Below are 26,643 nucleotides of genomic sequence, written 5' to 3'. Positions count from 1 at the left end.
GTTAAAATCCAAAAGTACTTTTTTTCCAACTAAGGATGCAAGACTAAATTGCTTATTATTGACAGATACACATATTCTGCTTTACTATGTAATACGTGTAGAACACGTGAATTTTAAATTTCAGAATCCAATAAATCTACGTAATAACAAAAAACGTGCACTGTATCTAATCAAAAGAATATCCAGTGAGACCAAAGGAATACAAGCAGTGGATGCGTAATTTCGCGTTCACTAGAATGTACTAGAGGCTCAAAAAGGAGAATATCTTATGTATCAAAGCACATTGAAAAGGAGACATGATGGCATGTGCTGCCCCAAAAATAAGTTCACTTGTAATCAATAATTCCAGAGGCTTGACATTTAAATGTTAACACATTTTAGTGTGCCATAACATTTTTAGTGTGCCAGACTCAAGACATTACTGTTGTATGTGATACGTTTTGTGCATTGATAAGAATACAGCCTGGGATAGGCTTCCTAGAATCCCTGGCACTAAGGACTTTGCCAATGTGCCAAAATGAGAAAGAAAACCAATTGGAGTGAAACCTTCACCGACTGATCAGTATCTAAGTGAGATGCATTACAGGGAATGATCAAGTCTACGAGATACTACAGGGATGATTAGTGGAACCCAAACCCTCTTTATTAATAGACAGGTGCACTCAAGAACACTAGGAACCAATGGATATATTGTGAAGATTTTAAAATCCAAATCCTATCCTAGTGAACATAATGTGAATGACTGATTAAAAATAACAGAATACTAGCTGCAACATTTTCAAGCAGTGTGAATAGGAAAACATATTGCAACATACTAGTTAATTCATACAGCTTTCTTTATGTCAATATTACCAATCCCACCCTAACCTCTTGGGCTAATCAACCTTAGCACCAAAGAAAGGGCCTAATTAGAGTGTCAAAGATGGATCACACTCACATACCTGTTTTGAACAATGAGGCTAGTGTTCAGTCTAACAGCATTACCTGCTATTCTCATCTGCCTTGGCAGTGGGCTGATAAACCCAGCAAGCAAAGGATATATGAGCCTTTAGCAAAAGTAGGCACAAAAAAACCCAGCATGGACGCTATGTCTTCTGGTACAAAGTTCCTCTCTAAACCATCACACTCTGTTTAGTTTATACATTATCTGTTTACTGCTGAACTTTTTAGAATAAACAATTAACACAAAACATCCCTGACAATCTTTCACTTATTTTCATTCTACAGAACCATACCTTTATGTAAAAATAATCAAGGAATTAGATTATCAACTTTCAAGGAACTCTTGTTCACAACTCAAAAATATATATTTATAAAAGCGAAGCAAATTCATATATTCAAGCACACTTGATGATCGTGATGCAATGAAAAACGGCCTGAATAGTCATGAATTCTATACTTGTCACTTGACTCTAAATAATCAAACGTATGAAAGTCAGAAAAGAGGAGTAGCTAGACAGGAAACAACATGAACATTTTTTCATCATTAGGTACATAACACAACTGCAGCAGAAAGTGTATTTCTCTTTCTATTAAACCTATCCTTTCTCACACACCTTATGAGCCCAAAGTGGCCCTGTCCAACAGTCCAAAAAAACATTTACTCAGTTCAGAATAAAAACAGACATACACAGCAAGGCAGCATTTCAAAGCTGTGAAGAGAGGCTTAGAAGTCATGTCACAAAGTCATAGCAATAGTAACCCATATTAATCACGTTCATCATACAGCATAGACCAAAACCCACTCCTTGAAAACACTTCCACAGAAGTGCCTACTCTATCATGCCAGGTATGAGTATTCTCCACCCAATATGTGCAGCGATGCCAAATGAACAGCCGTATAGATTTAAATCACCGAATAGATTAGCTATAACAGCAGTTACCATCTCTGAGCTTGTATACAATAACTGTTTTGGAGTTGAGCTGCAAAGGTTTTTCATGAAATATAATGGAGTTCATAATTAGTCTGGAAATTATTCAACAGCAAACCTAGTCCATATTTGTGCAAGCTACAGATAATTGCATTTTTTTATGACCAGTGTCTGACACCCACTTCATAAAACACTGCCCACCTAATGGAATTATAAGGAGCAAGAAAGAATTGAAGAATAAGGATGGTCAAAGGAAATATGAACAGGATCATACAGTCCGGTGCTTTCGAGAATATAAAAATCACACCAGAAGGGATCTCTAAATCATAAAACAAACAGGCCATCTAGGAGGATTATGCAGACCCTGAACATAGCATGGAAGGATATGACTTGAGAGAACTCGTTTCTAGCTGATCCAGTCAAGGACTTTTGACATTATTGCCTGGAACACAGACCGTCAATGACACCAGTGTCCCTTTCAAAAAGCCATCATAGTGAATCGGAACTTCAGATTCATCAAGGGCTAGAACAACTGGAGACTGCCTGAAACACTTTTCCAGAGAATCACATATAACCCATATGAGAGTTCCCCAAACGGTGAGCAACTACTAGCTCATATTACTTTCAGATCTGAGCTGTGCATGGAAGAAAAAGTTACTTACCTGTAATGTCAGTTATGTATTAAGTTCATCTTTCATAGCTTCACATGCTTTAAAAACATTGGCAGTGCTGTACAATAGGTATAGAAATACATCAGTGTAAAAAAAGAGAAAATAATTATGCATCATACAGGACAGTCCAGAGCATTTTGTATCTGGACCGATGCCCTATTGGTTTGCAAGGGAGCCCTCTGACGTATGTGGACGTTGTGGGTGGTAATCGTTGATAACCCACTGTAAGTAAATTAGTGTTTCGCCCAATAGGAGCTCTAACTGAATAACATGCTCGTGCAGCTGATCAAGCACATTCTACAGGAGAGGTACCATGCCTCTCCATGTTTCCAAACACCATTCATGTATGGGATATTGAGTTACCATATAAGAGGGTAATGGTGTCTTCACTGTGGGCCTAAGTCAGGGGGGAGGAGGGAATGAATGTAATTGGGCCAGACCCATTGTGGTGCGCTTCCTGTGCCCTGAGGGGGTGTAGGAGGGGTCCTAGTCACAGGCATCGGATGTTCATAAGAGTGCAAGGGACTGTAATCCCTCACGTTGGCCTATTATCTGTCTTTGCAAACAGTTTTTCAGGGTATGCGTCCCCGGTTAGTATATTCGAGAGTGCCAGGACGTTATCTCTGCAGTCGCCCACTTGAGCAGATGCCACAGCCAGTTCTGCACAGACGGGGCCTCTGGGGATTTCCAAGCCATTGCTAAACTAGGCTTTGCCAGTAGGTAGGCGAGGGGGGTCAATTTTGTGGCTTATTTACTCTTACATGTGAGAGGTAAGATCCCTACTATGTACTGCAGGAGATCGGTGAGGAGTGCCTGCTCCATTATGCCAGATAGCAGGGATATCACCGCTCCCCAGAATTGTTCAATCACTGGGCAGGCGCAGTTTGGGCAGAGGCATAGGGGGCATTTGGGGGACAGTCAAAGACACTTAAATAGGTCAGGTGCAAGTAACTAAATTGAGTATACTTTAGAAAAGGGTTCCTAGACACTTTACGGACATATTCTAGAGCGCTGGAACATTGTTTATCTTTGAGATTCGGACCCACAGAAATGGACTATTTGTCTTTGCATGTGTAGAACTTCGTAGCAGGGAGGTCCAGTAAGGCTCTGTATAACACCGTGATTCACACAAAACACAAAAGTATCCTCTGTCTAGTCTGAATTAGTTTTTATCCTCTGATAGTCACCCTGACTATAGAAAAAGGCTTGTTCTTTTTGTTATACCCACACCCACCCATAGTATTGTCATGCTTCATCATCAAGTCTCATCTTGGTCCCTAAAAATCAGGATATGCTCAACCATATTCCAGGGAGAACTTTGGATATTGTGAACCAGGGTCCTCCAAAAAATAATAACATTGCCACAAACTAACCAAGCTATCACTTGGTTAAGGATATAATGGTCCTACTACCCTAATAGCTGGACGATATGTTTCAGCCCTATAGCAAACGGTCCATTGGGTCCAGGGCTTTCATCAGTACAACACACTGTCCCTGAACTCATTTCACAACATTCAAACACATACAACAGATCAGGCATGCAATGTGAGATATTATGAGTGTACAGATTGCCATATTCGGACTTGAAACTGTATTAAGGAATCCTATACTATTACTTGAGGGGGGAGTAAACCTGTAATCACACATTCGTCAAGGGTATCATGCAGATGGCAAACCTACTCAACATCCTGTTCTCCACCAGACTCCACCAAAGAACAAGCCTTTTTCTAAAGACAGGGTGACTATCATAGGTTAAAACCTCGTTAACCACTAGGCAGAGGATATGTTTGAGTGTTGTGCAAATTTACCTTGGGGCGTGTGTACTCCCCTTCCTATGTATTAAAATGCTCTATTCTCTTCCCCAGATAAAAGCCTTAAACACCCTTCTCGGGATTTCTTTGTTGAGAACACTGAGATAACCAGTCGATCATTCCCATATGTGAGCAGTGTCTGTAAGGGGGGCGGGGGAGGATTTGGGCTCAATGCTCTCTGACCCCCATATGTTCCCCATCGTGGCAGACTGTGCATGGTATGCCAGGAACTAGCCCTCCTCCTCAATGTCATTGTTCACAGAGCTCTTGGAAGATCAGCAGGGTTTTGTGTACACAGATCCCCCAATGCAGAGAGGCCTGCCTCTGCCCATGGTTGAACATTGTGATAGGCTAACACTGCGCAGGGGCAGCAGCACCCACAGAGGAAGGGCCGGAGCTAGTGTGACAAGACATTCTGGATTTACCCAGGCAGTCCCGGTTTTCAGAAGACTGTCCTGACTCTTTCCTCAATTTTAAATACATGTCCCTGTTTTTGGGTCAAGGTCAAGTCATTCTCCAAAGGAGAAGTGACGGTGTGCTCTTGTTAAGTACTTTGTCTCTCGTTAAGTAATTTGTCTGTTTCAGGCAGTACAGGAGGAGGTTGGCTGCATGCATTCTGCAGCAGAGGAGAGAAAAGTGGGGAGGAGGGCAGGGGGGCTTAGGGTAGAGGTCCTGCTATAGCTAGCGTTATGTAAGCGAAGTTTGCAAATGTGTGCACGCATATTGACAAGACAACGCACAAAAAAATTGGGAGGCCATTCATAAGTAAGGCCAAAGGCTTTAGTCCTACTTTTACATGCTATCTGATCGATTTCAAGGTGGATTTTCTCAATCAAGAATGGCTCATCCAAGGCATGGCGCTGCAGGGGGATCATATATATGTAACTGTAATCTAAAAAGATTTTTATTGATGTCAGAGCGCTAACCACCTGCCCAGTTTCAGATCGAATGGTGGCAGAATGGGACCAGGGGGCCTGTGACCTCAAGAGCCATGCCAGCACTCACTCTGTCCTATCCCCCCGCTGCATGTTGCCTAGCCACGTAGCATGGGTAATCCAGTTTTCATAGTCAGGCTACCAAGGTCTTGTGTTCATTGCTGAGGGGGGGGGCAAGGTCTCCTTCAGTCACTAAGCTGATCACCCCGTGCCCCCCCCCCCCTCAGCCTCCCGTATGGCAACTCCGGGTCTAGGATCTGTGTCCATAATGCTAGTTTCACGCCATGTGTAGTCTTAATACAGAGGCCCTGTATAACTACCTTGAAGGCCACTCCAGCCCTTTGTCTGAAGCAGTCCCTTCATAGTCTTCAAAATACCAAGTGATATGTGAGCCTATAGTTCAGTGAAAGAATCTATCCTGTAACCCTGGTGTGTGTTATTCCTTGGTTGACACCGATGCTTGGCATCTGCCCCAGTGTAGAGTCATTTTTAAGGGATTGTGGTCGAAAAGTGTGCAGCCTAGGTATTTGGTGGATATGGGGCATCATGTTGAGGTTGTATAGGAAAGGTCAATCCAAGAGTGCAATTGACAGGCTGCTGATAAGGTGTATTCTGTTGTGGTGGCGTGCACAGAGTCAAATGTCGTACATGGGTCTGTGGTCAAGCCAGTCTTTAAGGGCGTATGCAGTTCTAGTCACTGTTGTGCCTTGCAGTGGCGGAAAGGACCAGTTCAAAGAGACATTGTGTACTGCGTTGAAGTCTCTTCCCCATACACTTGGCGCCTTCAAGTAGTGTACTAACGAGGGAGGTAAATTAGTTAGGAATTGCTGGTGGGTGGATATATTGCGACTCGGGTGAATGGCGCTCTGTCACATGCATCCTTCATGACCACATATCTACCCTTGATTTCCACCACGTTGCTTGTAATCACCAGAGGCACTGCAGGAAATACGCAGATGAGCAGCCCCTTGGCATATGCTGAGTAGGAGATGCCAACTATCTGGACCCTCTATTGCTTTTGTAATTTCAGGAGTTAAGTTGCAACCATGTGCTTTTCTTTCAAGTATGCAATGTTAGTCTGCCTGCATCGCAGGTAGGAATATATTAGGTGGCGCCGCCTGGTGATGGCAATTCCCCGGTTATTCCAGGTCACAATGTTATACATAGGTGAAGACCCCATTGGGTGTGTCACCATACTGCAATCGTTTTCCTCCTCCCACCTCCCACATAGGTGAGGCCCCCAAGGTCCATATGTGAGGCCGGTCCCTAACCTGTGACATTAATAGGAGGCTGTGGCTGCAAGAAGAAAAAACACACAACTATTTCCCCAACGCCCAACCCCAGGCCTGGACATAAACTATCCCACAACCATAAGTAACCTAACAAAGAACGTCATATTTTGTTCCATCTGGACTTGAGGTGGATTCATCAGCCCAGAATGACGGAAAGAGGCTTGCAGTCAAGGTCCACATACAAGCATAATGTGTTAACCTCCACTCCACTTCAGAGGGTAGGGCCCCATTTCTTTTCAGCCCAGGACACAATGTATTGGCACACTTCGAAAAGATGCAGGCCTCATGTTCATATTACTTGATCAGACATCATTGGGATAAGTTTGGGACAAGAACGTAGCTCAGCTCGAATGTTCTCCAGCGAGTGCGCCAGGTTCCACTTGGGGAATCAGCTGCAGGACTAGGGAATCTCGTTGCTTGGCTGTGTCAGGATTCTAGTTAGGCAACGGCCATGGGGTGCTCGCGAGTCACCTGATCACTCATGGGTATATTTATGGTTGGGCCTGCCTGGCTGTCTCCACACTTGTGGATGTCGCCAACCCATATCTGTCTGAACATCCTGGGGTGCTGGTGACACTTCTCCTCCCTCCCAGTGTCGCAGAAGAAGAGCCCATCTGGGAAGGGATATTGCGTTGTCCCCCGACTTGTGTTGGGAGTAGTCCGGGAGGGGGATTATAGGCAGCTACCTAAGAAATTCCACGACCCCCAGGCTGCCGAAGTGCAACGTCGAGCCTGAGCAGTGCTGTGGGCCAAAGCTCAGAAAGAGGGCGCAGCTCCAGGGAAAGCAATAGGCGGTGCCTCATCGTAAGCTCATTTTGGCAGTGCGGCACCCGGACTGCAATCTGGGGTCGGCTGGGTCCCAGAGAGTCTGCACCAGTCTTATTCACTGCAGCCAGGGGTGGAAAGCAAACAGGATTTTGTTGAGCAGACTTGCAGGACAGAACTCCGCTACGCTGCATCCGTCCCAATTGCCATCTTGGCTAGGCCACCCCAACATGGATTTACACTTCTTATAGAGTGGTCAGCCAATGAAGATTTGTCAAGGAAGTAGCTGGCTCATAAACTGACAATGCTACAGAGCCATTTTTCCTGCAGGAGGATTTCAGATAACATATCTCTCAAATTAGAAGTTAGAATGTACACACCCCTTAGGTGACTACCACAGCCAGAAAATTAGGCCTAACACCATACATATCTTGTGGGGAAACTATGAAAGAATGAGAGTTGGATGAATTAGAATGTAACATTGTTAAATAAAAGAATACATGAGAGGATACATAAGAGAACCACAAGAGGAGTGAGGGGACAGTGGCACAAGGTGGACCAGTAATGGCAACAGTGCAAACGATTGATGAGAAATGGAACAAATATATAAAGAGATCATCAAAAGCACAATTGGGATGCAAATCTAAGAAGACTGATAAGAACTAGGAGTTAGATACAACCCAGATGAGAGGGGAAATTAAGGCTCAATTTTGATGATAGTGCCACTGATGCACAAGATGGTTCGAGTGGGGGGAAGTGCCACCCAGTGGATGAGTAATGGCAAAGAGGCACCATAAGGGAAAGCTGAGTGACACAATCAATCTGGATGAGGAAGAAGAATGCGGCAATGGGGAGACCCAAGCCATATTCTGAAAGGATGAAGGGGCTAAGTCAGATGAATCAGAAAGACAAGCAAGGGGAAAAGGGTAAGGGGTGCAAAGTAGAAGATTAAAGAAAAGAATAGGAAGAGGCACATGATGGCTCAGAAGATATAAGCAGAAGATGTCCAAGAGGAGATTGCTGAAGATGGATGCAAGGGGTTACTGGTACATAGCAAAAGGTACAAGTTGGATAAAAGAAGAGACTGGAGCACACAAAAGATAAGACGTGCAAGAATGAAAATAGATGAAAGGAGTGAGCAAGAGATGAACTTGAGAGGAGATAAAAAAAAATGTGAGAGGATCTTAAGACAACATTTGGACAAGAAAAGAGAATATCGAAGCATCTAGTGATGTGTTTTATGCCGAGGCCGGATACTGCTATGAACCAAGGAGGATCACCGGACTACAGTACCATGCCTTATTTGCCCTTTTCTTAAATGAATAATTGCATCAATATTTTATGCGGGTCTTTATGCTGGCTAATGTCAAGTATTCCCTCTAGGCTTCTGTGAAATATAGACTTGCACTTTTTCAACAAGATAGTCCAACATCCAGCTTACCTCACTTTAATGAAAACATATACATATCAAGTTAGTTGTACTTTACACTATAGCAACAAAAAGCATTAGCAATGCCAATGGTATCTGGCTTTAAAAGAATGTTGTATGGTAAAGTGAAGGATTACAAACAGATAGGATGGGAAGGGATATGTATTTGTGTGGAAGCAAAGTACTACAGAATAATATTGGGGTAGGTTAAAAATTCAGGTGTCAAACCTACAAATATATGTAGGGTTAATTACTGCTCACCTCCCATCTGTTCTGCTGCCAGAGAAAAACACCATAAAGGCAGCTAGATAAATAAACAAAAAAATTATCACGGATTGTGGAGAGCAAGCACTTCTTTGTGGAAGCGCACAACTTCTGCCCAATCTAAACATGTACTCTTAGCGCCCAACATGTTGGCAGAGCAAAAGCCCCTCTCGCCTGGTGATTCTTTCTCCACCTGCGCTGTCAAACCAGAAAATAAAAAAACCCGGGCGCCATCACAGGAAGAAAAAGTGACAAAACCCCATATATTTGCAACGTTACCACATACACAGATCAATTATGTCAAATTACATTCATCTACTGTCGTACAGCAATGGAACACAGACATCACCTGACATCATCATGCACACAACATGGCTCAAGAGCCATAAATTAGGCTAAGCCACCATCAATATTCTCTGACGATCTACAAGTCAAACATTCGAAAGAGGGTACCTTCAATAAACTACATCTATATATGCAAAATATTGCTTCGAAGCCACAACATCTGGAAAGATCTTTCCACTTGAATAGCCACTCCAAGACAAGCATTGAACCACCATGCACCAGAGTAGAATGAAGCAGACGGCAAGGAAGACAAATTTATATAAGTTATGATCGAACATAGATCCCTAAAAGTGTATAGCAGGCACTAAGCAATAAATAAGCCCAATCCCCTTTAGCTGTTCTCTATGCAAAAAAACTGACTACAAAGCAACACGAAACAATGTCAAATCGAATGTTCATAGACATCTTTGACATCCAGTCAATGAGAATCTCAGAGCTGTAAAAGAAGCCTTATTCCAAAAGAGACAAAGGTTCATACAAAGTGTTAGAATGTGCTTTACAAAGATTCCCATAGCGCCCTCTCCATAACTTCATTTCTGTTAGCTGCTTGAGGGAATCATTTATGAACAACGGTGTCATGATTACAATGTGGAGCTTAGGCTGCAGGGTAGCAAGCAAAACAAAGGTTAATAGTGAATCAGCAACACAGTGATTGCAATTTGAAGACAGGATAAAGACGTGGTCAGAGGAAGATTGATACAGAAAACAGGAACAGTAGTTGTAAGGAAAATGCTACTTACCAGTATGCATCTGTTCTTGGCAAGTAGAGCTGTAGATCCTCATACTTTTGCATAGATCGCCATCTGGTGTTGGGCTCGGATGTTTGCACTTTGTTATTGTAGAAGTCTTTGTAGTCACGAGATAGGCGACTCCTCCTTTGGTTAGTAGTGCGCATGAGCACCGACTTCATCTCCAAATTGTTTTCGCCATAAAGGTTGGTGATGGAGTTAGTTAGAACTAGAAAAGATGTCCATGTGTAATGCATCTAAGTAAGATAGTACTGCAACATATATAGGTGTCCGGGGAAGCGGATGGGCGTATGCTGATCTACAGCTCTACATGCAAAGAACAGATGCATACTGGTAAGTAGCATTTTCCGTTCGAGGCATATGAGCTGTAGATCGCATACTTTTGCATAGACTATACAGCAGTTACCCCGTTAGCAATGGCTACCTGTATGTGATGCAGTAGTTTGAAAAAGTGTTCTTAGTACAGCCTGGCCCACACTAGCTTGTTGTTTTGCCTGCACATCTACACAGTAGTGTTTTGTGAAAGTGTGCGGTGTAGACCATGTTGTAGCTTTGCAAGTGTCATCCATGGGGATGTTTCCTGAGAATGCCATGGATGCCCCTATTTTGCGTGTGGAATGCGCTCTAGGGGGAATGGATTACGTACATTGCTTTTTGGTAGCCTATTTGAATGCATTTAATGATCCACCTGGCAATTCCAGCTTTCGATATAGGATTGCCCTTGAGTGTTGGTAAGAAAGCTATGAAAAGTAGTTTTTCTGAAACTTTTTGTCCTTTCAATGTAGTAAAGAATAGCTCTTTTGACATCAAGCGTATGAAGAGCCCGTTCAGCTACGGAGTCTGGTTGAGGGAAAAATACTGGGAGCTCAGACTGGTTAAGATGGAAAGCTGAAACTACTTTAGGTAAGAATTTAGGGTTTGTCCAAAGAACCACTTGGTTGTGATGTATTTGCAAAAATGGTTCTGGTATGGTTAATGCCTGGAGTTCACTTACTCTTCTGAGATATGTGATGGCCACAAGGAAAGCTACTTTCCATGTGAAGAACGGTAACCCACTTTTATGTAAAGGTTCAAATGGGGAACCCATGAGCCTAGTAAGGACAATGTTTAGATTCCATATTGGAGAGGGTTGAATTCTGAGAGAAATTATTCTTTTAAGGCCTTCCATGAATGCTTTGATGGGAGGTACTCTAAATAATGAAAAGTGTTGTCTGTTTTGTAAGTAAGCTGCTACAGCTGCAAAATGTAATCCAATGGATGTATATGCCAGATGACATCGTTGTAAATGCAGGAGATAACCGATGATATTTTGAGTTGAAGCTTCTAGTGGATTTATTGTGTTGTTATTGCAGTAAATAACCAATCTTTTCCATTTAGCTGCATAGCATGCTCTAGTGGTAGGACGTCTAGCTTGTTTAATGACGTTCATACAGTCTGGTGGGAGATTGAGATAACCAAACTCTAAGACTTCAGGAGCCAGATCGCTAGGTTCAGTTGAGCTGGTTCTGGATGTCTTATCTCTCCATGGTTCTGTGTGAGAAGCTTTGGGGAAAGGTGTAGTTTTTGGTGTGGAACTACTGAGAGTTCCAGCAATGTTGTGAACCATGGTTGTCGTGCCTATGTTGGAGCAACCAGGATCATTCTGAGAGACTCTTTGAGCTTGCGCACCAGTAACAGAATGAGCTCGAGAGGCAGAAAAGCACACGCAAATCTGCCTGACCAGTTCATACATATCGCATTGCCTTTGAACAACGGGTGTGGATACCTGGAGGCAAAGTTTGGGCATTTTGTGCTTAAATGTGTGGCAAATAATTATATGTCTGGGTGGCCCTACATTTGTAAAAACGGATGAAGAACTTATGGATGAAGTTCCCATTCGTGAATCTGCTGTTGTTGACGACAGCATATTCGCAACTTGATTGTGTATCCCAGGTAGATGCTCCGATAGGAGGTATATCTTTTGAGGAATGGCCCATCTCCAAATGCTCTGTGCCAAGCAGTTTTGCCTAGGAAATGTTTTTGAAATGACTTTAGGGCGAGAAATATGGCCAGTAACCCAAGGTGATTTATGTGTAGGAGTTTCTGTTGAGGGGTCCATATACCCTGAATGGTGTGGTTCAAGAGATGAGCTCCCAAGCCGGTGAGCGATGCGTCCGTTGTTCGTACTATTTGCGGAACCGGGTCTAAGAACAGCCGCCCTTTGGAAAGATTTTGTGTGTTCCACCATTGCAGAGAGATATGTGCAGCTGTCCACCAACACCAGATCTATAAGATGACCTTGAGCTTGGTTCCACTGTTGTGCTAGACATTCTTGTAATGGACGCATCTGGAGTCTTGCGTAAGGGACAAATAAGATGCAAGAGGCCATCATCCCTATTAACTGCATGAACACTCGAGCTGGTAGTGAGTGTTACGGTTGAAATTTTGTTATGAGGGCTTGCATACTGGCTATCTTGGCTTGATTGGGGTATGCAAGGGCTTTGGAAGTATCTATTGTTGCACCAAGATACTGTTGGGTGTGGGACGGTTGGAAATGTGACTTGGTGAGGTTTATTGTGAATCCTAAGTTGTGCGGCAGCTGGATGGTGCTGTGTGTTTGTTGTACACAACTGCTGCGTGACTTGGCTTTTATGAGTCAGTCGTCTAGGTAAGGAAACACATGTATGTATTGTCTTCTTAAGTGGGCTGCTACCACTGCAAGACATTTTGTGAAGACTCTGGGTGCTGTTGTGACCCCGAATGGAAGGACTTTGAATTGGTAATGTTGTCCGTCCACTAAGAACCGTAGGTACCTCTTGTGAACAGGGTGAATAGGAATGTGTAAGTAGGCGTCCTTGAGATCCAAAGTGGCAAGGAAATCGCCTTGTTGGAGCAGTGGGAGGACCTGCTGTAGCGTGACCATGTGGAAGTGGTCGGATTGTACGTACAGGTTTAACGGTCTGAGGTCTAATATTGGCCTGAGAGAGCAGTCCTTTTTGGGAAAAAGGAAATAAAGGGAGTAAGCCCCTGTACCTTGCTGGTGTAGCCGAACCGGTTCTATTGCATGTTTTTGCAAGAGAGAGAACCTCCTGCTTGAGAAGCATTAGATGCTCTGTGGACACTGGACATTGTTTGGGAGGTATGTGGGGGGGAGGTAGAAGTAAGTTCCAGGCAGTAACCATACTGGATAATTTGTCTTACCCACTTGTCTGTAGTGATGGAATTCCAGACAGGTAAGAACTGTGATAGTCTTCCCCTGACCGGAGTGGAGTGGTCTGGGGGGAGTGGAGGGAAGTCACTGTTTTGTGGTGTGGGAGTTGCGGGTATTAGAACCACGTCCTCTGCCCCAGTTATTGTCTCTGTAAGTCCCTCTAAAATATCCTTTGCTAGGGGAAGTTTGAGTGGGGCTTTTGTATGTTGAAGAGGTGTTTCTGTGCCAGTTGTTTGAGGCGCACCTATAAGAGGAGCGACGAAAGGAACCTCTACCAGTTGTTGCTTGTAGAACCCCCATGAATTTGGCTGTTTGTGTCCTTTTTCATATTTTCTAAAGATGTGTCCACAGTAGGTCCAAACAAGTGTGCCTGATCCAAGGGTTGATTGAGGATGGTAGACTGTACCTCTTGTTTGAAACCAGATATGCGTAGCCACGCATGTCTGTGCAGTAACACACTTGTATTAATTGTGCGAGATGCTGTATCTGGGGCACATTTAATTGAGGTGTTTGTAATTATTTTCCCCTGTTGTAGAAGATAGTTTGCCTTGGTCTAATAATGGTCTGGGAGATGCTGCATGAGCTTTTAAGCACATCGTAGTGAGCCCTGTCATACCCTTGCTAGTAAGGCTTGTGAGTTCGCGAAGCACCAGACGTTTGCAGCCTGGGACGCCACGCTTTTACCTGAGGAGTCCAGTAGTTTAGACTCTTTGTCTAGCGGAGGCGAGTCACCTGTGGTTTGGGAATTTGCCAGTTTACGGGCTTTCGCCACTACTAATGTGTCTAGAGGAAGTTGACGCTTTATGTAAACTGGATCACTTGGAGCTGCTTTGTATTTTTTCTCAACTCTAGGCTTGAGTACCCTAGCTCTGACAGGGTCTTTAAAAACCTCAGGGGCATGTTTAATCATCCCTTTAAGCTTAGGGAGAGTGTTTGTTATTTTTTGAGGCTGTGAAAAGGTCTCTAATAAAAAATCCTCCTCCAGGGGGTCTGAATGGAGTTGAACCCCGTGGTATTGTGCAGCTCTATTTATTAGTTGCGCAAACCCTACGTTTTCATCTGGAGGGGATGGTCTGGAGGGGTACAAATCTAGCTCAGGGACATCTGGGACATTATAATCTTCCCAAGAGTCATGAGGTAGAATACTGTGGGTGTCATCATCAGTATCTGTATCATGATGTGGTGGGTCTATGTCTTCATCCCCACCCCCTAAATCCTCATCGTCATCTTGTGTTGCAAGTGATAGAGGCGGTATTGTCGAGTGTGCTGGAGAAAGTATAATGGCTGGAAGCTCTGGAGGTGGTGAAAAAGGCCTCATTGGTGAAGTGGCAGAGTCTTTTTTCTATGAGGGTATCTCAGGTGTTTGAGGTGTCCAATTTCCTCTTTTTAGGTGGTATAGAGGCGAATTGCCCAGTAGTGGGGTCAATATGCAGTGTAGTTTGCTTAGGATCCGGTGGCTCTGGATCGAAAAGTTCCTTAGATGCGCTGTCGTTTTTTCGGCGCCGATGACTTAGACTCCGAGTGGTGTTTTGGCCTATCTTCCTTAGCTTTAGGAGGAGTTTGTGTCCTTTTGCATAGGTGTTGTTTTCGACTCCTAAGATTTCGGCTGTTTTTTCGGATTCAAACTTTTGGATGGAGTCTGCTTTGGTGTCGAAGTTGCTGGTATTTTGGATTTCGGTGCCAAAGAGTCTGGAGTCGACGGTACCTTGGGCTTATGATTCGGGGCCGAAGAGGGTTTTTTGGTACCATGATGTGGCTGGCTCGATCCCGAGCTGGCTGAAGGCTTAGTGGGCTTTGGAGTGGGGCCCGGAGGCGGGGCTTCTGAAGCAGTATCACGGTGTCGACCCAGACCCAAAGGTGAAGGGGTTACCGGAGCCTTGTGTTTTTTCGGGGCCGGGGCGTCGACGTCAGTACTCACGGTTCGTTGACCTGGTGTAATGGACTGGTCTTCTGAGTATGATTCATCTGCTTCGGAGATGCTGGCTTGTTCATCTCCCGTCTCCGGCTCCGAATCGTCGGGGCCTGCCTCGAAGATGTCTTCCGGCGCCGAGACTGTTGATCTGGACATTTCGTGACGTCAAGCCCGGCGATCACATATGGTCTTCTTGGACCTGAAAGAATCACAGTCCTGGCAGTGACGACTCCCGAGTTCTGGAGAGAGACAGAGGTTGCAGACCTCGTGGAGATGTGTGTGGGAATTTATCCAAACACTTGCATTTTTTAAATGGAGTCCTTTCCATATGCTGGTTGATGGCGCCGATCGGCCTAACGGCCCACGTCAATGACCGGACTCGAAAATCTCTTTGGAAAGTAGATGCGCGTTGAGAGATCGCAAAACAATACAGTCGAGGGGTGAGAGCTTTGCGCATCGAAGGGGAATCGAAACATCACCGACTCGGAGCGCAGCAAATCACATCCGAACCAGATGGCGGAAAATAATCTGGAGATGGAGTGGATGCCCATGCGCACTACTAACCAAAGGAGGAGTCCCCTATCTCGTGACTACAAAGACTTCTAGATTAAGTGCAAACATCCGAGCCCAACACCAGATGGCGATCTATGCAAAAGTATGCGATCTACAACTCATATGTCTCGAACATGTAGTTCAGGTAGAATTTCAAACAGCTATTGAACAAGCATTTGCAATGCAATTGGTCTTGCCTTTGGGACCTTATATGTATTTAGCTATGCAGCACATTAGCCTGGGTGCTGAAACATCTACTGTTCTTTAACATGGAGGGAAAGTAAGCACCAAACTGCATGACACGCCAGGTATGGGAACACATGGAAACAAATATTGCCTTTCAGCAGGAAATGGTATACTCCAAAGCTATGTTTTTCGGTGGTTATATCACTGAAAATACAAAATGTGAAAAAAATATTAATGTCTACGGGTGCTCGTGGAAGACAATTTCTATGGACTGGAATCTAGAGAAGGCTAAAGTAATTCTGGTATTTACTGACCTCTGCTGGTCGTTTTCTATCAAGAAAGTTACATAGAGGCAGTTGCCAGAAAAATTAAATAAAGAAAGTCCCTCAGCAGAAAGCAATTGTAGTATTTTACTGACCTCTACTGGTAGTTTTCTATCAAGACATTTAAATAGTCAGTTGAACAGAAGAAAAAAGTCCCTAAGCGGAAGCAGACAAGTCCTAGGGCTGATCTCCAGAGCCCACAAAGTACATACACACATAAGTATATACTGAAGTATATACAAGAAGGCTCGACCTAAAAAGGGCACTTCTGGGACAGAATGTCATACCGTTGATAATCCTGTAATGAATGTCTAAGAGAATGTTTATCTACTGGCAGGCTGCTGTGAATAACCTGCCCAGCTGTTTCTTTCTGGTTCTTGAAGTCACTAGTAGTTGGTGACAGGTCTGGTCATGCAACATAGAGACTATAGACACTAACCTGTAGAATGGTCATAAATGGGACAAGAACCCTCTGCTTGGTAGTGTAAACACAAGAACAGTTTCTTGAGTGAAGGGGGGACATCAAACTGTCAATATGTACCACTACACCCAGAATGAGTAGTGTTCTGTGCACAGAACTGATATCTGGGAGAGTAATTTCAGGACATTACAAGAGGGGCATGGCAGATGAGAAGAATCAGGAGCTGTTAAGTGAAAGTGAAACATTGTATGAAAGTCCACCTGAAGTGGTAGTGTAATGCAGACCACTGGAGGAGAGGAGTGCTGCTAAGAAGGTGTAATGTAGAGCCATGAAGAGTCCAACAGAGCAGTAACAGAGTACTACGCGAGAGCCTAGATGAGAGGGACGATAAAGTCATAAAAAGGGTTCCGCTGAGGGTCGAGATAGAGCTTAGGACGAGAGCCCAACAGAGGTACTGGAGGGGATGCAGACCACCAGAGGGGAGGCTGGTTCATGAGGAGGAGAAACAAGTGGGGCTTGGGACCATGAGCTATACTGGTTTAGACACAGCAGTCAAATAAAGAGGGGCGGAGTCCTCATACAACAACCGCACACTGGGGTAGTGGCGCAAGGCAAGTATTGAAAACTTTTTAATGTGTAGCATACGGTCCTAGAAAATGGTGCATGCCAAACGCAAGAGAGCATCAGGAAATGTATGGTAAGAGAAAGCCATATTTTATCTCAATTTTTCATATAAATCTATTAAAATAAAGATCATCACTTGAGTACTAAAGGGGAGGCAGTTAACTGAGGGATAAAGGGGGCTCGTTTGCAGCACAAAAGGTGTCACTCAAAAACTTTTCAACTTTAGTGACAGAATAACGCATTTTTTATGATCCTTTCCTCATTGTTTTGTTGCAGGGACAAAGACTATCCCTTCTCCACCAAAAATTGCGATGTCCAACCCGGTGATTAGAAACCATTAAGGCATCCTCTTCAGAAAAGACCTAGTTTTCTTTCCAGCGTAATTATTGGCTCACCATCAGCAAAAGGAAAGCAAGAAGAAGAAATAAACCAAAATCTACTTCTTTAGAAACTCGGTCCTCATATTTTTATTTGAAAAAGCAAAGAGCGAAGAGAAAAAGAATCCTTGCCTGATCACCTACATGCCAGACAGAGGAACTTGAATTTGAAACTTTCATACCCAGAGGAGCCAATGACTGGTCTTTACTTGGGCTGCCACAGGCTCACAACGAATATGAGGTCAGATACATTTTGGACTTTTTTGCAATGTCTGGATCTGGTATGGTAACAAGTTATCTTATAGGGTGTTCACGTTTTCCAGTAAGGGCTGAAGTCAGCATACTAACTTGGGTTTCTTACTTGGTTTTAATGGGAACAGAGCTGCAGAAGAAAATGGAAAGGAGAGAGAGAATCCGCTTGCTTGAGGTGTTGCAGTCAAAGTTCGAGAATGAATGTTGTGACATATTTATTTAGAGACGTTTGTGACCCATGCAAGGGTTAATGGCTCGAAACCCATGTGAAATGCACTGAAACAACTAGTGCTCAAAAACATAAAATATCATGCAACTTTATGAATAATGTGGCATAACATGACCTCACTCTTTTTCACATTTTCTTAACTATGTCCTTTCTTTTCACTAAAGAGAAATATCAGATTATACTTCCCCCTCACTGGCATCTCTAATAGCGGTGTATTAGGGAGATCACTACACAAATTACATAAACAATAGCAAGAAAACTGTATTATGCAGTTAAACATGTATTCTACAATTTCAATCTTCCACAACTGACTTTATGGGATGTATTCTCTTAGGGAAAGCGCAGGTGCCAACGATGCCTTTATCCTCCAGCACGAAGTTTTACTGGGGTACTTTTAAATTCTATTAGTTTTGCAAATGCTTTCAACAGAAAACAATCCCATACTTGTACCAGAAACGATCATCGGCGCTCAAACGGCCCTGGCATGTTTCTTAAACTACCTTGAAGGTATGAAATCAAGAATTCTAAATGAAGTAAGCATCAGCTACACAAGACAGTGTAAAGGTTTGTATTTTATAGCTTGAACTAGAAAGCTTACCTTTCGTGTTATGGCATAGTGTCCATTAAGCTCGTGTAGTGCCCACTTAATGTCCTGACTGCTGAGCATCTTGAAATCTGCCATAAGAAGATCAGCAGCTTGAAGAAAACATCGCTGATCCACGGGAGCAAGTTTGGAAAAATCAAACAAATCCACCTTTGGCTCCTGAAGGAAGAAAAAAGGAAAGGTGGGGAAAGTTAAGTGAAAACTTTTCTGCTTACAGGAATATCATGCAAACAGATCTGAAGTGTAACAAAGTGTTGGATTTCGTTGGAGAAAGAGGTAATTAATGATAACAATGATGGTCTCTAAACCAACATGATCTACTAAGGCAACATGCTAGCTAAGGAACGTTTCCGTCACTGTCATGGAGCCTATGGAATCTAGTTCTAGTAAATGGAGAACCCGCCTAAACCATAGGTATGAAAGCACTGTAGGACAGTACAGATAACCACTGGTATACAGGTAGGCGTTTAAGCATTTTTGAAATTAGTTCCAGCTATAATAAGCCTTAGTTTCTCCACAACACAAAGGCCTGATAGCTGGAACTGCAGCAGTTTTCGTTTAAACAGAATAACATAATTAAATAATGGTCAGCATTTCAGTCCATGACCAGCCTCTCAGCCCATCACTGTCAGATATCAAGTGATGCTTCATGTCGTAGAGGGCTGCGTGCTTAGGCTGTGGTCTTATTCCTAACCATCTACCTGGGGTTTAGGCTTCTAAACATCACCACAGAGGTTACCATGTGACAAAGTTGAGAATGCAGGGCAAGGAGGACATGTTCACACTTCCACAAACCCATACCAGCTCTGGCTGCCACATTTTGATCATCTGGTGCCTCCACTCGTTTAGACTGCAGCTTCCTGGAAGAGGCTGTGGCAATAGCCAATGCACAATCTAATGATCGCCCTCATGTCCTGACAACAAAGTCTAATGATGGATGTAGATGCTGCATAAGAGGGGTGACAGAGGTGAAACTGAGCACACCGTGACTAGAACTCCTTACATTTGACCTAGGCTATAGCATCCAGCATATCAAGAAGTTAAGACTGAGTTACCTTGATTAGCCATCACAGCAAGAGATTCTGGTCCACTGTATCCAATGCACCAGACAAATGTAATAACATCAATAAGGCTTTCTGATCTTTAGCCGCTGGATGCAATAGCTGATCTCTCATATGAAGAAGGAGAAGGAGTAGTTTCTTACCTGTAACTCCAGTTCTGTAGTAGGGGTATCTCTGTTATAGTCATAATCTATGAATAATCCCCGCCCATGTGCGGGGACCCCGGAGCAATCAAAAATATCTCTTAAGCTGTCCCGCATTTGCAAACCTGCAAAGACACTTAAGAGACAGACAAAATAATACAGCCTAATCACCACAAGGCTGCACTGGCCAGCACTTCCTCTGAAGTGAACACAAAAGCCAAAATAAAGTTGAAATGTCATTTTTATTCACATTTGACATGTTCCTTTATTATCACACACTCCCTTCACCAAAATCCCTTTAAACAATAGAGAGGAAGGGGTGGACAGACAAGCCCTATAGGCTGTCATTATGTGTCTGCTAAAGGGATACCGTGCCTTTAAGAAACTCTCCAGAGACCCCCGGTATCCCAGGATGCACAGCCAACACAAGTTACTTTCAGTTCTTTTTGAAGGTGTATAACAGGCCTGATACTGTCAGGTTACTCCACCGGGGAGGAGGGAGGGTCGCTTATGACTATAACAGAGATACCCCTACTACAGAACTGGAGTTACAGGTAAGAAACTACTCCTTCTGTAGTAGGGGATCTCTGTGTATAGTCATAATCTATGAATAGAATGGCAAGCCCATCCCAACCAACAAGAAGCGGTGGAGTAAGACCAACCACCAACAAATCACTGTGCAAACAAATTCCTTAGCGAAGCCTGTCCAACCTGCGCATCTGCTCTAGCATCAGAGTCCAGGCAGTAATGCTTTGTAAACGTATGGACTGACTTCCAGGTGGCAGCCTTACAAATGTCAGCAATGGGAACATTCCTAAGCAAAGCGGTGGTAGCCGCCTTTCCTCTAGTCGAATGTGCTGTAGGCTTACCCCCTAATGTTTTATTAGCTTTTTGGTAACAAAGCTGAATACAGGAAACAATCCATCTGGAAATGGACTGTTTTGAGGTAGCTAAACCAGTTCTTACCGAACCATAATTAACAAACAGTTGATCCGACCTGCGGATATCTTTTGTCTTATCCAGGTAGAATTTCAACACCCTACGCACATCAAGTGAATGCAGAGACCTCTCCGCCGGAGAGGAAGGATGCTGAAAAAACGTAGGCAAAGTTATCATCTGATTCACATGGAAATCTGATATCACCTTAGGCAAAAATTTAGGATGGGTACGCATCACTACCTTAGAAGCATGGAAAACAGTATACGGCTCTTGGCAACACAGAGCCTGAATCTCACTCACCCTCCTGGCCGATGTAATGGCTACAAGGAAGGCCGCCTTCCAAGACAAATGCTGCAGCGAAGCCTTATGGATAGGTTCAAAAGGCTCCCTCATCAATCTAGATAACACCACATTCAATTCCCAAGGTGGAGAAGGCCTTCTAACAGGGGGAAACACCTTACGCAAACCCTCCAAAAAATCCTTAATCACAGGGATTTGAAAAAATGAGGTTTGAGAAGGGCCCTTCCTATACGCAGTCAGAGCTGCGAGATGAACCTTAATAGATTGGAAATTAAGCCCAGACTGAGCTAACTGCAGCAGATAAGGCAAAATAACGTCTTCTTTACAGGATGTAGGGTCAAAGTCCTTCGCCTTGCACCATAAGCAGAATCTCTTCCACTTATAGGCGTAGGAGGTCCTCGTAGACGGTCTCTTAGCCTCTTTTAAGATCTCCATACAGTCCTGAGGCAAGTTCAAGTGTCCATACTGCACTAGCTCAGGAGCCATGCTGCCAAACTCAAGGACGAGAGATTGGGGTGAACCATCTGCCCTCCGAACTTCGTGAGGAGGTCCGGCCGGCACGGCAGGCGCCGGTGTGGCAGAACAGACCGGTGAAAAAGGTCGGTGAACCACCATTGTCTCGGCCACTCCGGAGCAATCAGGATCATTCTGGCTCTGGATTGCGACAGCTTGATCAGCACCGCCGGAATCAGGGGAATGGGTGGAAAGGCGTAGAGAAAGCTGTTGGACCAGCTGATCCATAGTGCATTCCCCAGCGTCCCTGGCTGGTAGTACCTGGACGCGAAGTCGCGGCATTTGCTGTTTTCTGCCGTGGCGAACAGATCTATATCCGGAGTGCCCCATTCTGCGAAGACGTCTCTTAGCACGTCGTCGTTTAGCACCCACTCGTGGTTCTCTTGAACGAGTCTGCTGAGCGCGTCTGCTTGGGCATTCTGCACTCCCGGCAGGTGGGTCGCCGTGATCGTCAGATTCCTGGCCACCAGCCAGTTCCAGATCGCCTGTGCCTCCCGAGACAGGGTGCGTGACCGGGAGCCCCCCTGCTTGTTGAGGTAATACATGGTCGTAGTATTGTCCGTCTGAACCAGCAGGGAGGACGTCCTGAAGGAGGGATGGAACGCCTTCAAGGCCAAGTGTACTGCTCTGAGTTCCAAAAAGTTGATATGGTAGGTCGTCTCCATCTGCGACCATATCCCCTGAATCTGAAGAGGGCCCGAATGCGCTCCCCAGCCCTGGAGAGACGCATCGGTCACTATGGTCTGGGCCGGAATGTCCTTGTGAAAAGGGGTCCCCTTGCAGACATTCTCTGGGGAACACCACCATTTCAGAGACTGCCGAGCGTGCTGAGACAACTGGATCTTGTCCTCCCAACGCCCCCTCCTCTGGTCCCATTGATCCTCCAGACATTCCTGCAGGGGCCTCATATGCAGACGTGCATTGGGGGTGAGGAAGATGCAAGAAGCCATCGACCCCAGTAATGAAGACACCGTCCTCACCGTAGGAGAGCGGGCTGAGATGAGATGCAGAGCCTTCCCACGGATCGATAAGCGTCTCTCCTCCGAAGGACACACGCTTGCGGTCAAGGTATTGACTGAAGCCCCCAAGTACTGGAGACACTGCACAGGGATCGGAACTGACTTCGTCATGTTGATGTGCAGCCCCAGACGGTGAAGCAAAGCCGCCGTCCTGTTGAAATGGCACTGGGCTTCCTGATAAGTGGACGCTTTGATCAACCAGTCGTCCAGGTAAGGGTACACAAACACCTTGGTCTTCCGCAGGTGTGCCGCGACCACTGCCATGCACTTGGAGAACGTCCGTGGCGCAGACTTCAGGCCAAACGGGAGTACGGAATACTGGTAATGGTTGTTGCCTACCAGAAACCTCAGGAATTTGCGATGCTTCGGTGCGATCGGCACATGAAAGTAAGCGTCCTGCAGATCTATGGCGCACAGCCAGTCTCCTCGATGCAACTGAGGGTAAATCTGATGCAGGGACAACATACGGAACTTTTCTCGGCGGATCCACCTGTTTGCTTGACGCAGATCCAGAATAGGCCTGAACTCGTTCTTGTCTTTTTTTCTTACGAGAAAGAACCGTGAGTAGAGACCTTTTCCTTTTTGCCTCAAAGGAACAGCTTCTATCGCCTTCTTTTTTAATAGAACGTCCGCCTCCCGCTGGAGCTCCCGCACCATGTAAAGGGAGCGCACTGGTGGAATCTGTGGAGGCGAACTGGTGAAACGAAGACAGTAGCCATTGCAAACAATATTCAGCACCCACTTGTCCTGTGTTATTGTCCTCCACTCTGCCAGGTAGTGTTGAATACTTCCCCCCCACCGGAGCGGGTAACGGATGAGGGGGAAGTAACTTTTCAGGGCTTCGACCCGGACGGGCCTTTGTTCCCCGCCGAGGACTGATGCTGGCCTCTGCCCCTCTGGCGCTTCTGAAAGGGCTGCCTCTGGTACTGCTGCTGTTGCTGGGGCTGTTGCTGGGGGCCCGAATGACGCCCTTGGCCCCTCTGCTTGGTGTTGCGCCTGCCCGAGGAACGGAAGGACCTCCTCTGCTCCTTAGGCCGCTCCAGCCCCACCGCCTTCAGAGTCTCCGCCTCAGCCTTCATGCGGGCCATCTCGTCATCCGCATGCGACCCGAATAACGTCGTGCCAGAGAATGGTAGATTGGCGATCTTCTGCTGCGCTTCCGGCTTGAGCGGAGTCAGCCGCAGCCAGGAATGCCTCCTCATATGTATGCCGTGGCAGTACCCATGGGCCGCCAACAACGACACGTCCCCCGCCGCACTGATTATCTGATTAGAGACCATCATGCCCTCGTTCAGCACCTCTTGAAAATCCTCCCTCTTGTCTCTGGGCAGGGAGGCCGCGAACTGTTGCAGGGAGTCCCAAAGAGACCTGTCATAGCGCCCCAACAGAGCGGAGGCGCTAGCGGCCTTCATTGTAGTAGCCGACGTGGAGCACATCCTCCTCCCCAAGGAGTCCATTTTGCGACTCTCCTTATCCGGGGGAGCCGTGGAGGAAGGCGTCGTAGAATGTTGCTTACGAGCCGCCGCCACGATAACAGAATCCGGTGGGGGGTCCACTCTGAGGAACGCCGGATCCGAGTCAGGGGCCCTGTACTTCTTTGACAGTCTCGAGGGCGCCGGCTTCACCACAGCCGGCGTTAAGAACACCTCCATCGCAGGTTCCTCCAGTCCTGGGACCAGCGGGAGGAGGGGGCGCGACAGATGTACTTTATGCAAAGTCTCAAAAATCACAGACGTAGTGGGAATAGGGGTAGTCACTGATATCCCCAACTTCGCAGCCCCTCTCAGCAACACCTCCTGGAACGTGGCAATGTCATCCACTGGAGAGACGCGGGAAGGAGGCGTCTCTGACAGCGAGGGCGAATACTTGCCAGCCCCCGGAGAGTACGTGCCCCTCGACCCTCTGGAACGGGACCGATACCTCCGTCGACCATGTCCAGAGCGAGTGGAGGATCTGCTCCTACTCCGTGATCGCCTGCGAGGGCGAGAGCGAGATCTCTGCCGGTGAGGGACCCTCGGGGGAGGAGGCGGTGGCTGCGGTGGTGAGGCAGGCAGCTGAGGCACGGGCAGAGGCAGCGGAGGAGGTGGAGGAGGAGGAAGAGGAGGCGGAGGAAGAGGAGGAGGCTGAGGAGGAGGAGGCAGTGCAGGCACCGGTGGAGGCGCCGGTGGAAGGTCGGGCACCGGAGGCAAAGGAGGCCGCTGGGTACGCAGCGGGGTCAGATGGTCTGAAGCCCCATCACTTCTAGCCGGAGAGCCCCCATCATCATTGTCCGGGCTCGCGGCCACTCTCCTCTTCTTGGCGGGCCTGTCCCGCGGGGAAGCCACCGAAGGCGAACGTCCGCGCCTTCCCGATCCTCGACTGGAGATCGTAATCACCGAGGACGTATTCCCCGATGTCTGGGACGTCGAACTGTACCTTGACCTCGAACGGCGTCTCTTCGCCCTCGACGACGAGTGCCGCCCCGCAGTCGATCGTCCTCTCGACGTCGAACCAAGTCTCCTCGACGTCGACCCATGCCTCCTCGGAGTCGAGCCCCGCCTTGATCGCCGTCGCCGGGGTGTCTGCCTCGACGTCGACTGCCTCCTCGACGCCGACTTCTGGCGTCTCGACGTCGACCGCCGGTGCCTCGGCGTCGACTGCTGCGATCTTGACGTCGATCGTTGGTATCTCGACGTCGATCGTTGATGTCTCGACGTCGATCGTTGATGTCTCGACGTCGATCGTTGGTGTCTCGACGTCGACCTGCGTCTCGGCGTCGACCGCCTCCGCCTCGACGGCGGGCGCCGGGATCTCGGCGTCGACTCCGTCAGCGTCGAGCCGTGGGTAGACGGCGGCGAGTGCAGTCCATGGGGCTCGGTACGACGTTGATGTGTTGTCGACGTCGACCGTGACACCTGCGACGGCGACCCGGTCCCGGGTCTCGCCGGCCCCTCCCTCGACGTCGAACGCCGAGGCTGCCGCGACCCAGAGCCCTGGATCGACGGCGAACATACCGGTGCCTTCTCTCTCGCCGTCGACGTCGTCGCCTTCGACGTCGAACGCGACCTACCAGCCGGTAGGTGTCGTTTCTGCTCCTTTTTCTGCCCGGAGGTCCCTCCAGGGGCTGAAGCATGGGCGGAGGAGGGGGAATGGGACCCTCCATGCCCTGAAGTCTCACCGGTCCTCTGCTTCTCCTGTCCCTGAAGGCGAGTCTTCTCCCGGTCCCTCAGGGTCCTTTTCGAAAAGGTGCTGCAGATGTCACAGGCAGCTGGGACATGTGAGGGCGACAAGCAGAGGATACACACCTCATGTGGGTCCGTCTTAGCCTTCTTCCTCCCACACTCAGGGCATTTATCGAATAAAGCCATGCTGAGAGTGGGCCAAAACTGCTCCAGATTGCAGGCAGTAGTAGACAAAGGCTTTAGACGTCGAATGAAACCACTTTGAATCCAAAAAATCCGATTTTAATCAATTAAACCACCCAAAAGGGTAGAGCTCAAGCTCCAGGGTCCTGCTAGCAGGAGCCGGAAAAAAGAACTGAAAGTAACTTGTGTTGGCTGTGCATCCTGGGATACCGGGGGTCTCTGGAGAGTTTCTTAAAGGCACGGTATCCCTTTAGCAGACACATAATGACAGCCTATAGGGCTTGTCTGTCCACCCCTTCCTCTCTATTGTTTAAAGGGATTTTGGTGAAGGGAGTGTGTGATAATAAAGGAACATGTCAAATGTGAATAAAAATGACATTTCAACTTTATTTTGGCTTTTGTGTTCACTTCAGAGGAAGTGCTGGCCAGTGCAGCCTTGTGGTGATTAGGCTGTATTATTTTGTCTGTCTCTTAAGTGTCTTTGCAGGTTTGCAAATGCGGGACAGCTTAAGAGATATTTTT

The 26,643-nt window shown here is 46.4% G+C and overlaps 1 protein-coding gene across 2 annotated transcripts in view; it reads right to left on the bottom strand.

Annotated features, from left to right (window-relative positions):
• The window catches only part of RNF216 (ring finger protein 216), an 883,004-nt gene that overhangs the window by 587,404 nt on the left and 268,957 nt on the right, over positions 1-26,643 (bottom strand). For both annotated transcript variants that reach the window (XM_085629139.1, XM_085629141.1), the window contains one exon: positions 18,797-18,961. In XM_085629139.1, the coding sequence (XP_085485265.1) occupies positions 18,797-18,961 (165 nt within the window). The remainder of the gene's footprint in view (positions 1-18,796; positions 18,962-26,643) is intronic.

Source organism: Triturus cristatus, chromosome 10 (genome assembly GCF_964204655.1).
Source record: "Triturus cristatus chromosome 10, aTriCri1.1, whole genome shotgun sequence".
Taxonomy (NCBI): Eukaryota; Metazoa; Chordata; class Amphibia; order Caudata; family Salamandridae; genus Triturus; species Triturus cristatus.
Note: the sequence above shows the minus strand (reverse complement) of the source record. Positions and strands in the feature narration are given on the sequence as shown.